The sequence below is a fragment of the Enhydra lutris genome, unplaced genomic scaffold (genome assembly GCF_002288905.1).
Source record: "Enhydra lutris kenyoni isolate GAN:26980312 unplaced genomic scaffold, ASM228890v2 scaffoldscaffold10, whole genome shotgun sequence".
In the NCBI taxonomy this organism is placed as follows: Eukaryota; Metazoa; Chordata; class Mammalia; order Carnivora; family Mustelidae; genus Enhydra; species Enhydra lutris.
Window position 1 is genome coordinate 7570221 of NW_019154094.1, and position 13554 is coordinate 7583774.

General features: G+C 42.7%; 1 protein-coding gene across 1 annotated transcript in view; it reads left to right on the plus strand.

Annotated features, from left to right (window-relative positions):
* The window catches only part of LOC111144352 (coiled-coil domain containing 36), a 29573-nt gene extending 17110 nt beyond the window's left edge, over nt 1–12463 (plus strand). The window contains exons 4-7 of the mRNA XM_022498612.1: nt 3292–3340; nt 3531–3618; nt 10865–10968; nt 11318–12463. Of these exons, the coding sequence (XP_022354320.1) occupies nt 3292–3340; nt 3531–3618; nt 10865–10968; nt 11318–12463 (1387 nt within the window). The remainder of the gene's footprint in view (nt 1–3291; nt 3341–3530; nt 3619–10864; nt 10969–11317) is intronic.
* Nucleotides 12464–13554: the final 1091 nt, after the last annotated feature.

Sequence of the window (13554 nt, forward strand, 5' to 3'; positions counted from 1 at the left end):
TTCTTGGCCTCCTCCACCATAAACTTGCATCTTCCATCATTTTAGTTAAAATCAGTTTTTATTTGAGATGCCTGGGTGGCTTAGTTGCTTAAGCATCTGCCTTCAGCTCAGGTAATGATCCCAGTGACCTGGGATCAAGTCTTACACTGGGCTCCTTGCTCAGTGGGGAGCCTCTTCCTTCCTCTGCCTGCTGTTCCCCCTGCTTGTGCTCTCTCTCTGACAAAGTCTTTAAAAACAAAAAATCAGTTTTCAATCGTTAAATCCTTATCTAGATATCCTAGAAAAACTATATATATATATATATATATATATATATATATACCATGATTAAATTTTCCTAATGTTAAAAATTACCTTGTTTCCTTTTCTGCTGAGTTTTCTATATAGGAATCACAGTTTATCCCCAAATTCTGCAGCAGAACTAAAAAAGCCCTTGTTTTATTTTTTCTTAAAGATTATGAGAGAAAGAAGGTGTGTGTGTGTGTGTGTGTGTGTGTGTGTGTGTGTGTGTGCGCGCACGCACACGAAAGAGACCGAGAGAGAGAGACAGGCAGACAGACACACAGGCAGACAGAGACAGAGAGCATGAGCAGGGGGTACCCAGTGTGGAGCTCAATCCCAGGACCTGGGATCATGATTTGAGCTGAAGGCAGATGTTTAACTGACTGAGCCATCCAGGCACCTCAGAAGCTCCCTTGTTTTATACCCAAACACATCAGAAATTCTTCAGTGTCATTTTCTTCTCAGAGTCATCTTCCTAATTCTGACCTGAGCTTAGTACTCTCTTGCTTTGCAGTGCAGATGTCATCCTGAGTCCTCCCTTCACCGTCATCCTAAGCGTTCCTACATCCCCTCTCCTGCATTCCCACTTCCTCTCCTGTGTTGGATTCTTTGTTACTTTGATCCTATGTCCTTTTTGTTCTTAGTTTCCTCCTTGGATTTGGTGAAACATATATTCCAAAAACTTCCTGACAACAGGTACATGGCACCTAAATAATTTTTTGAGACGTTGCTTATCTGAAATTCTTTATTTTCCCCTCATACTTGATTGCAAATTAGGCTAGATATAGAATTCTAGATTGGAAATTATTTTTCCCCAAAATTTCTAGTTGCTGTCATCACCACATCATTTTATATGTTGCTTTTAAGAGGTCTATGCCATTCTGAGACCTGATCCTGTATACATCACTTGCCTTTTTCTTTCTGCAAGTTTTTAAGGCCTTCCCATTATCTGTAGACTTCCGAAATTTTACAGTAGGTGCTTTCATTTGGCATGTCCTCATCTTTGGGCATCAATGAGTTCCTTTTGACCTATAAACTTGTGGGGTTTTGTTCTGGGAATTTTTCTTCTGTTATCTTTGAAAATCTATTTTTATTCTTCTTTCTTCTGAATCTTTAGTTTTGGGTATATATTAAATCTCCTGCATTTATCCTCTTTTTTTTTTTTCTGTTGATCTATTTTCCATATCTTTGTATTTTGTTCTATTTTCTGTCCTATTTCCTTAACTGTATCTTCTCTAACTATTCTACTTGTTTCTGCTATTTTAAATTTCTAGATCCCTTTCTTATTCTTTGCTTTTATAATTCAATAGCATTCTTTCTTAATATCCTTAATTTTTTAAAGATTTATTTGTGAAAGAGAGAATGCACATGTGTGCATGTGGGAGCAGGGGGGAGGGCAGAGAGAGAATAAACCAGACTGCCCGCTGAGCCTGGAGCCTGGCACAGTCAACCCCATGACCCTGAGGTTATGGCCTGAGCTGAAATCAAGAGTCAGATGCCCAACTGACTGAGCCACACCGGTGCTCCTAACTCATTAGCTGTTTTATTTTAAATATTTTTATTGTTTGCCTGGTTTGCCTGGCAATGGTCACAAAAAGTCTATGTTCTCGTTTTTTGTAGCTGGACACTAAAATTTTTCACTTAATGTCCCAATCTCTTTCATAAAAAAGCATAAGGTTTGTAGACCCCTAATGATTCTATAAAATCCTCCTTTTATTTATTTATCTTTTAAAGATTTTATTTATTCGTTTAGAAAGAGAGCACATGAGGGGCAGAGGCAGGGAGATACTCTTAAGTAGACTCCCCACTGAGCAGGGACTCCCCCACCAACATGGGGCTTCCTCCCATGACCCCAAGATCTTGACCCCAAGATCACAACTTGAGCCAAAACCAAGAATTGGCTGCTTAACTGACTGAGCTACCTAGCCGCCCCCAAATTCTCCTTTTAAAGTCAAACTGGTGGAGCATCCAAAAGACTTGGTATGAAGAGTAGTCCTATTAGGGTTCACAAACTGGATCTGCATTTATATTGCAAAGAGTGAAGAAACAAAACCTGTAAAAAATTTTAATGGAAATTCATGTCTGAATCTTTTCAAAAGTGGGATATTTATTTGAGGAATAATTGTTATAGTTTCTTTTTCATTAAAAATTAATATTGCTGGGACTACTTGGTGGCTCAGTTGGTTAAGCTTCCAACTCTTGGTTTTGGCTCAGGTCTTGATCTCCCAGTTGTTAGATCAAGGTCTAGGGCAGGCTTTGCACTTAGCACAGTTTTCTTTGGATTCTTTATCCCTCTCCCTCTGCTTCTCCCCAACTATAAATAAATAAATAAATAAATAAATAAATAAATAAATAAATAAATAAATAAAACCTTGGGTAGGGATGGAGAGAGACACCTGGGTGTCTCAGTGGGTTAAGCCTCTGACTCTTGATTTCTTAGGTCATAATCTCAAGGTCATGAGATGAAGCCAGAGTAGGGTCCATGGTCAGTGGGGAATCTGCCAGAGATTCTCTATCTCTGTCTCCCTGTCCTGTTCTGTCTCTCAAAATAAATATATAAAATTTTTAAAAAAAGAAATTAATAGAGATAGTTCTGGGAGTACCCAGAACTATCTCTACCCATTCCTACACTCAAAGAAATAGTCATTAGACTAAAATGTTTCCAGAATCACTAGCTTCTGAAGCCATTGTTGCTATGAAAATGAAAGCTGATCTGTTTTGCTGTAGTAACCACTTGAGTTGCTAGTATTTGCTTATTTAAGATACATGTAGAGTAAATTTTAAAAAAGCAATAAATGGTTTGTTTTGGCAATGGTCAGAAAAAGTCTATGTTTTCTTTTTTTTGTAGCTGTACACTAAAATTTTTCAGGGTTGAGTCTCCCAAGTCTAATCAAGCACTGTTTTGATGCTCTACCAGGTGAAGTCCTGCCATGTTCATGGAATCAATTCTGTTACATACTTTTTCAGTATTCCACAAGGATTTAATTTCTTTTTTCTCGTTTATTCTAGTGAGACTCTATACAACCTCATTTCACATATCAGAGAAAGCATTCACAGGGTAAGTAGAGCTACATGTCAAAGAATTAGAACATTTTACATTTTAAGAAGTTTGCTAATTACATTGACCTTAATTCATATAGGATAGCAGTATTTTAACTACCTTTTTAAAAATCACTTAATGACAATACTCCAAGTTAGGAAAATAAGGCAATGGTCTGTGAATTCATTCTTAATTTGGGGTTGCTTAGTTGCAGACATCTGTGGAAAAGTCTGAGGAACATCTCAGCTCAAGAAGCCAATCTATTTTGGATGGTTTGGAGACCCTGGCCAAGACCTGTGAGTATCTTGTATTTGAGGTTATCAGCAGAGGGCACTAGTGAGCAGTGAACTGAACTTTCTGACCCTACCCATGTTTCTGTCAGAGGTAAGGTTCTACAGTGTTGCAGATGAGATGATGAGTATATTAGGTTAGCCCTGAAGAGATGTGGATCACGCTCAGCTGGGTAATGGGGCCCACCTAGATGTTGGGAATGTTCCTGGTCCCTAGATACCCTCTGTGAAGCTAATCCTCCACCAGTAATCCCGCTGCCTCGGTAGCTCTGCCAGATTTCTCATCTCACTGCCTCAAGTGAATCAGCAGCATGCCTAGGTCCCTAACGAGTTGCTGGCTGTGCTGTCTATAAAGACATTTTTCCCTTAGGACTTAGAAATAAAGACTGCTCCCTTAAGAGTTAGAAATACTCCAGTCACCTCATCTTCTTCTTGCTGCCTTGGTTTCAATGAGAGCTGTTTTGTAGTGAATCACAGCATCATTCTCCATTCCAGTTAGTGGTCTGTAAAGTCTCCTGTTCTACCAATTAGTGATTTATGTTTAGATAAAACCATGGGCCTGGCTCTTACAAAACAGAAGAGTCATAACACTGCTCTTCTTGGGCGGACACCTCTGTAGGACCAGCAGCTTCTCAACTAAACAGCAAGATGATGACGGCATCTGTACTTGTTTGGATTTGTCTGTGTGTTTATTTTTTTGTTTTAAACAAATTGAAGTCAACTTATTTAAATGCCTTGGAATGGATTGCTCATGATTTACGAAAATTAATGCCTTTGTGTGGTTTAGAAATTAATCTCCATCTGTCTGCCAAAAAGCACTGTACTGTCTGCTGGCTTCCAACCTGGGTATCCCACACACAGGGCAACTGTGCGTCTGTTTGGAAACCCGTTCTGGAAGCCTGGGACTGTTGCCCTCACAAGAAGTAGCAAGACAAAGAGCAGAAGCAAATCAGGAGTGCTTCCTTTGTATAGCATGATGGAGTAACTCATTCGTAAGTGCCTGAGGAAAGCACTCCTTTTGCTTTCTACATTTGAAACTAGGTGAAGTACAAAAAGGAGGATTGCAGGCAGCAAAGGTATGACATTCTTGGCCCAGATCAGGGAATGGAAGTGCCCAATCTCCCAGTACAAGATCAAGGCAGAGCGAGGACTAGAACTGGGTCTGGGTTATAGTAGGCAGAGGGATCCTGATCCTTCATCCTGATGGTCCCTTTTTAGAGGTTAAGACTCAGGAGAAGGAGCCACATTGATAGGACAAACAGTAACAGACACTGTGGCATCATATTATTTACAAAGCCAGATAATTTTTTTTAAAGATTTTATGTAGGTATGTATTTAAAGATCTTGAACAGGGGGATGCATGGAGAGAGAGGGAGAGAGCAAATCTCCAGCAGACTCCACACTCAGCATGGAGCCTGAGTTGGGATCAAGCAGGCCTTGATCCCAAGACCCTGAAATCATGACCTGAGCTGAAATCAAGAGTCGGATGCTTAACCAACAGCTACCCCGGTGGTCCTGGAAAGCCCAATCATTCTTGAAAATGGTACAAGTATCCTGTTCAAAGTCATTCCTTTTCTTGGTAAGTAGTGATCAGGATCAGGAAGTTAGTCATTGAAAAAGGAACCAGCCAAATCCTCTATCATCATATGGTGTGGTCCAGTCTAGCTATCCTGAAGCACTGAATCCGCCAGTCAGTACAGTCTGCAGCCTTCAGTATGCGCTCACCGTGGCTCACAAGGGAGAGGGAAAGTGCTCTTGTGTTAATAATGTAGTGGGTACCTTCACAGAACGCAGTCATGAAAACTTTCCCTAGTCACAGTCTGTCTGTTCAACCATAGGGATCACTCAAAGCTATCTAATCTAACTTCTCTTGCCCTTCAGGTGAGGACTGAGGACCAGAGTAATAGAGAACGAATTACCAAGGCCATCCACACCCTACTTTAATTTAGGTTTAGGTGGGCTAATTAGTAAAGAGCACTTCTACCTAATAGGTATCAGTTCTATTGAAAAATAAGATCATTAGGAAAATAAAAAGGAGTGCTACTGAAAATCAGAAAATGGGGGCACCTGGGTGGCTCAGTCAGTTAAGCATCCAACGCTTGATCTCAGGGTTGTGAGTTCAAGCCCCATGGTAAAATAATAAAAAAAAGAAAGAAAATCAGAAAATGTCTTCTTTGGAAAACAGATAACTCTATACATAAAAATAAATTCCATATAGGGGCTTCTGGGTGGCTCAGTGGGTTAAAGCCTCTGCCTTCGGCTCGGCTCAGGTCATGATCCTGGGATCGAGCCCCGCATCAGGCTCTCCGCATCAGGCTCTCTGCTCAGCGGGGAGCCTGCTTCCCCCTCTGTCTCTCTGCCTGCCTCTCTGTCTACTTGTGATCTCTGTCTGTCAAATAAATAAACAAAATCTTTAAAAATAAATAAATAAATAAATAAAATTCCATATGAAAATATGGTAAGGGTAATGATAAATCATAAAAAGAACTATAAGAAAAATGGGCAACATTTTTATAATTTTGGAGTGGAGAAATGCCTTTCTAAGCAAGGCACATATAATCATTATGAAGAATGAGGTCTATCTTTATGAACCATGTTGAAATGGAAAAAGCTATTCATCATTAAATAGTAACAGCAAGGTGCTGCTTATGTGCACATAATTTACTCCAGGACGCATCTTGTGGAGGACTGTGACCAGTTAGTGAAAATTGGGAAGGCTTTCCCAAAAAAATGGGAGACTCAACAATCTCTTCTTATACATGGAGGCTTCCAGACCTTTCCACAGGCTGTCATCAGCATGGCAGGGAGAGCAAAACTACAGAGTACGTAAATAGAAATGAATAAAAAATTCATCTTCAGGGACGCCTGGGTGGCTCAGTGGGTTAAGCCGCTGCCTTCGGCTCAGGTCATGATCCCAGCGTCCTGGGATCGAGTCCCACATCGGGCTCCTTGCTCAGCAGGGAGCCTGCTTCTCCCTCTGCCTCTGCCTGCCACTCTATCTGCTTGTGCTCACTCTCGCGTGCTCTCTCTCTCTCTCTCTCTCTGACAAATAAATAAATAAATAAAATCTTTTTAAAAAAAAAATGGCTCTATATTCTAAAAAAAAAAAAAAAAAATTCATCTTCAAAGAAAACAGAGATACAGTCCAGAATATGGAAATAGATTTTCAATGGCATTTTTATGAAACAAGCTAAAGATACCTGTTGTTTATGGCCAAAGCAGAAATGCAATGAGCCCTTCTACAAAACACCCATACGTATACATACACACGCACACGATCTATAATCTATACATGGATATGCACGTGTATCAATGTATCAGTGCAAAGTTCCAGAAACTGCTCATAATGTTAAATTCCAGAAAGTGGACTCAAGGTCTGCATAGGAGAGAATCAGCCAGTTTTTCATTGCATACCTTTTTATACTGTTACAGGTTTGAGCTATTTTCTTAAACTTTTTAAAACGAAAAAGAATAAACTTTGGAAGTAATGAGCTTGATACAAAAGCTCTTGTGAGAAAGAGAAGATCTCAAACATACATTTCCCAAGGGCCAAGGAAAGAATATACGGGGCCACAGAAAGATGCTTTCTGAGTACTGAATCTGGAATTGAACAATTTTCTTGCCTTCCCCATTCTCTGCTTTTGTGGTTGGTAATGTTCACTGTTGCTAAGAAACATTGCTATTTAGGAATTCATCTAGGATAGGATAATTACATTTGCTTTCTACTACAAATATCTACAAGGATGTCTGGAAAAATATTTGACTAATTGAGTTTAGGAATAGGAATCCAGTATTTGAAACATAAGTAAACAGCCTTTTTCTAATTGGTTGACATATGGAATTTAACTTTGTATTGAGTAATAGAAAATTTGCTTTCTAAAAACTTCTTTTTTTACTGTGGTAAAATATACATAACACAAAATTTATCATTTCTTACTGCTATTTTGCAAGACTACACTGACTTGCCTATTTCAGTCATAACAAGCTCTTTCACTTTGCACTTGCTGTTTTCTCTATCTGAATAACCTTTCCCTAATCTTCACAGGGCTAGCTCCTTTCAGTCCTTCTGGTTTCACCTTAAATGTCTCCATCTCTGATGACCTTATCTGAAATAAGTGTCCCCCACTCTGTTATTTTTGTGATAACCCCTATCATAGCATTTATTACAGCTTTCACTTATTTATGTATATGTTTATTTACTTTTCATTTTTATTTTTTCCTTTTCAAAACTGCAAAAATTCATGTATGTGGTAGACAGTTTTGTTCAAGATCGTTTCCATGTTCCTAGCACAGTATCTGATAATAATTTTCAGATGAAACTATAAATATCCAAATAATACATTCAAACACATCATTAATTCTGTTTTATTTTCTCATTAGAGAGTTCTGCCTGGAGCTCAGTCTTCCAGCTCCAAACTGGGCAGGTTACTCCTGAGGTCCCAATCCTAGGACTTGTCTTCACCATCATTCTGAGGATCCTCTTTCTTTCATCCTCAGTCTTGGATCCCTTTGTTTCCTGGACTTTGGTTTACACTTGTGTTTGGTGATACACATCTTTCAGTAGCTTTCTGAGAAAAAATATATGGGAGGGAACTTTCTTATACACGCATGTTTGAAAATGTCTTCTATCTCCACATGGGTATAGAATCCTAGGGGAAATGCTTTGTCCTCAGAATCTCTAAGGCATAGCTCCATTGTCTTCTATTTTTAATTTGCTTATTGAGATGTTTAATGCCATTTTGCTTCCTGATTCTTTATGTTATCTGGGTACCCCCTACTATCCCTTATAGACATATTTTTTGAGCCTCATGTTTTCCCTTGATATTTTGAGAACCAACTGGAAAAGTGCCATAGACCATATAATTTAGTAACATAGCAGAAATTAACAAAAAAGTGAAATGAGAAAAAAAGATGCCATTTATAAATCTAACACAGAAGACAAACTACCCAGGAATAACTTAACAAGGACATGCAACTCACCCATTTTTTTTAATGGCTTCTGGGTTTTATGTCTTGCTTAGAAAGGCCTTCCCCTGCAAAGTTACAATTTACCTCATGTTTCCTTCTTGTACTTTATGATTTACTTAATTATACAAAAATTGTTAATCTATCTAGAACTTATGTTAATGTAAGAAATCTAAAATGTAAGTCTCCTTTTGGAAGGGGATTATGTTTTAAAGAAAAACTGAATAAATCACTTAAGCTTTATTAGATAGCATGTGTTAAATTCCTACCCTTGGGCTGACAAGAGAAGACAAAAGAGACAGAATAGTTGGAACATGGGGAACTAACCAAAGCAACTATCAGATTGAGGCAAGGTTTCAAATAAGATTGAGGAGGGTTGGTTTTTTTTGGGGGGGGGGGCTTTTTGTGTCCCCCCCCAACCAAAGATTTTATTTATTTGTCAAAGAGAGAGAGAGAGAGCACAAGCAGGAGGAGCACCAGACAGCGGGAAAAGCAGACTCCCCGCTGAGCAAGAAGCCTGATGCAGGGCTCAGTCCCAGGGCCCCAGGATCGTGACCTGAGTGAAAGACAGACACTTAACTCACTGAGCCACGCAGGCATCCCATAAATTTGAGTTTGATATCCTGTCTTTTCAATCACCAGATGTCACTCTGATGTTCCTTCCATTTATTGCAAAGAGTTAAGCACTCTCTTGTTGCCAGATTGTTTTTTACCCACCTAAAATGAAAAAAAATTTTGTCAAGAATCTTAGAACACCCTTTAAATAGTTATGAGAAGATAAAAAGAATATCTGGTGTATTATTCCTGATTATAAATTATACTTGTTATGCATTTAGAATATATGTGAACTCACAATAGTTTATAGTGTATAGTAGACACTCATCAAATATTTGTTGAATAAATGTAAGAGTGTCTTCACATGACCTGCCATTTAGCAAGAGAGAGGCAATAATTGCAACACAATGCGTTACTAAGTGTGTGTGTGTGTGTGTGTGTGTGTGTGTGTGTGTGTGTGTGTGTAAAGTCTCCCTATGCTAAAGAGACAAATCAGTATCAGTCCTGAGTGGTTAGCATTCATGTCACCGGGCTCATTACTGCCCAAATGTAAATAGGGCATAAATAAGTGATGGGTGATGGGTGGTAAGTGCTGGTAGAGCACACACACATCGTGCCAACAGCAGAGAAAAGGAGCCCCCAAGCTAGCCAGGAAGTGCTGTTTTCCAAGGAGGTGACTGCTGAGAGCAGAGGGAAGAACAGGAATTAACCACACTGAGTGGCACCTGGGTGGCTCAGTCGGTTAAGCATGTACCTTTGACTCAGGTCATGAACCTGGAGTCCCGGGATCAAGCCCTGTGTCAGGCTCCCTGCTCAGTGAGGAGTCTGCTTCTCCCTCTGCCCCTCCCCCTACCTGTGTACTCTCTCTCTCTCAAACAAATAAAACCTTAAAAAAAAAAAAGAATTAGTTGCACTAAAGTGGTGATTGAGGGGAATGGGTAGAGTCTAGAAGGGATAGAAGCGTAAGTACTCCAAGGGAACAGCATGCACAAGACCAACGGTGAGAGAGAGACTGCGTAGGAAACAGACCTCAGCGATATGGAGGTGGACGGAGAGGGTAAGGGGAAATGAGCCTGGGTCTTCATGGCCAGTTTAAAGGTTTGGACTTCCGGGGTGCCTGGGTACCTAAATGGTTGGACATCTGCCTTCAGGTCATGATCTCCTGGTCCTGGGATCGAGCCCCATGTCGGGCTCCCGGCTTGGCAGGGAGTTTTTCTCCCTCTGCCTCTCACCCTGCTTGTGCTCTCTCTGTCTCTTGTCTCTCTCTCTCAAATGAATAAATAAAATCTTTTAGAAAAATAGAGATTCGGACTTCATCCAGTGGCCAGTGGGGTGCTATTGAAAGTTTCAGTATAGGTTTCAAAGGAGGCATGATCATATCTACGTTCTGAAGAGGTCACTCTGATGACAGGACCAAAAAGGTAGGCCAAGGAGGAGGTTGGTGCCATCATCTGGGCAGCAGGTTTCAGAGTCCCCAGGAGGTGCTGAGCTTGGGTCTGCCTTGGTCAGAATGTTCTCAGGGAGGAAGGGAAGAAGAGACAGTAGAAGAACCACCCTACTCTGGCTTCCTCTCCTCACCAAGGCTGATCTGGCTGGAGAGGCCTGGGCACTAGCAGAGCAGGCTCAGGTGGCGCATGCCAGATTCCAGCTCCTCCCTTTTCACCATTGTGGGCTGGGCGGGGTAGGGCATGCCATAGTCTTCATGGAGTGATTGTCATTTTTCTGTGTTTAGTGCAAGAGACCGTGCGGGCCCAGAGTGATCTGGTGTTGGAAACGGTGCATGACAAAGGCAACATGGAGCAGGTCATCTTTGAGATACAGAAAAGATTTGAAGCTGTAAGTGTGGATCCCAACCTCTTTCCTCAACTATATTTTTAGCTTTGTCACTAAGACCCAGAGGGACTCCTTTAAAGTTGCAATTTTTTTTTTTTTTTCCAGCCAAGAGCAGAAGCCAGATAGGTCCCTTGGTAATGGACCAGAGTAGGGGCAACTTCCATCTCTAAGGTTCTCTGGCATGATGGGGACCTAAGGGGCCCTGCTCCAGAATGTTGCCATGCTTCTTCTGGAAAGCACCCAGCCAGGGACAAGCTTTGGTTCTGCTAGCACATCCTTCGGTTGGTTCCACGTTTCATTGTGCATTCTGAGTTGCAGTGCCTATAACTCTTTTCTCACTGTCTTTCCCTAGAGACAAGCAGAGTTTATAGAAATGAGATCCGACCTGAAGCACCTTGAAGCTTTAGTGGCCCAGCAGAGTAAGGACTTCCAGCAGCTGTGTGAGCAGCTAGGCCAGCTAAATGTGGCCAGTGTCCTGGCAGAGCTGAAGAGATTGATTCCAGTCCCTCGGGTCGCCGGGCATGTGAAAGACAGCACTTCCCAGACCTCACCACCTCTGGCCCAGAGCCTCCATTTCACCAGGCAGGGCAGGTACGCTTCTGAGGAGGCAGTTCTGTGGCCGGCTCAGGCCCCCGCTGCCGTACAGACTCGGAGTATGGGCTCCCCGCAGCCTGGAGAGTTTGTTGTCTGTGGTGAGAGGGCAGAAAGCAGTGCTCTCCAAGAAGAGGCTGTGCAGCAGGCAGCTGGAACCAGCAGAAGAAACAGGCAAGTCAAGGCCAGGGCTGTGCAGACCAACCGCAGGAACTGGACCGGTCCTAAAACCAGCTCTGAGAACCACGGCTCCGGCTCCCCAGGCCCCAAAGTTCCTGGTGGTAAGGACTGGGTTTCTCAGGGAGCCTCAAGGCTTCTACCCCTGGACTCAAACAAATTCGCAGCCAGCACTAAGGACACCTGCCAAGAACGTCAAGCTGCAGGTGCGTCTCCATGTGATCCTCGTGAACGAACGCTAGTGACTGCACAGAAAAGCACAACTGTGCAAAGAGGGAGGAAAGGCAAAAAGGCGCCCAGGAAGTCCCAGAGAGGCAGGCTCCGAGCCAGGAAGCAAGAACAAGCCCCTAGCAAAACCTGTGCTTCCATTCCTAAATACCCTCAGCCTCCAGTTTCTGGCCCGCAAAGCCCCCCGCTGGAGCAGCAGAAACCCCGTGCTCAACCCCTGCATCTGCGGGGCCCCAGCAGCCGCACAAAGCCAGTCGGCGCTGTCCTGGGAGGAAGAGTCATGCGCAGCAAGGCAGTGAGGGCAGCGCAGGGAGACCTCTTACAACTCAGTGGGCTTTCTTCCCAAGACAACAGCCTGCTTGCGACCAGTTCCCAGGGGGACCACCAGATGAGCTGGTTCAGCGACCTCAACCTCGGAAGTTCAGACCCCCCTGTGTGCAAGGAGCCAGGGAAGAGTATGCTCTATGATCTGGGTTTTGATAGCAGTGATGATGGCTTCTGACCCGCCCACAAAATTCTTCAGCTGGTAGTTGATGGGTGGCAGCTGGAGAGACACACGATCCCACACTGAGGCTGGCGAACAGCAGGAAGTCCCTGCCCTGCTGGGGTCAGTGCAGGATGGGTGCGGGGCTGGCGAAGCAGATCTGGCCTGCTGGGTACCCGGTGCTGCCCGTGACAGGCGTGAGAGCTGCATGCGTCCTTATTTATTGGAGGGAAGTGTGTGAAGACGGTGGTGCGGAGCTGGGCCAGCAGCCTGGGGGCAGGGAATCAGGAGCGGCGTGTGGTTTCGGTGAAAGAGGAGGGCTAGTGAGTGGCAGCAGTGCTCCCACAGAACCGTTGTGTGTGGCAGCATGACTCCCCAATACAACATTTTTGGTCTTCACAGTATTTCCTGCACATAATCAATACTTTTCCAGGCCTCAGTATTTTTTTGTTGTTATTTTTATCCAGTTTTACTGTCAGAGTGCTTGCATTTTTTGATCAGTGGATGTATTACTACAGAACACACTAAATCTGTCCTCTTGAGCACAGAGAAACAGAGAATGTTAAGCTGCCAGTGGAAGAGAGGTGACCCGCACCCAACAAATGCCCAGAGGGACGCTGTACACAAGCCACACAGTCCCGGTTTTCTTCTTGGCTGTTTCCCCCCATCCTGTTTTCAACCATACTTCAAGCAAATGAGAGCATCTAAGGGTCCAGTAATATTTCTGGAGAGCATTGGGCTTATATGAGACTTTGGCTTTCTTACAGAGAGTTTTGAATTTTTGTTATACATATATATTTCTTTTGTAATAAAAAATAAAACATATAAAACATGTAAAAGCATGTTTTTGGGGGGCATCTGGGTGGCTCCGCTGGTTAAGCGTCAGACTCTTTCGGCGCAGGTTGTCCTCTCAGGTTCTGAGACTGAGCCCGGAATGTGGCTCGGCACTGAGCGTGGAGCCTGCTTAAGCTCTCGGTCTCCCTCTGCGCCTCCCCCGACTCATGCTCTCTCTCTCTCTCTCTCTCAAAAAACCCACAAAAATCCAAAACACTTAAAAGCATATTTTTTTCATTAAGTTTATTGAAGGGATATCCCATCAACTTAATCAA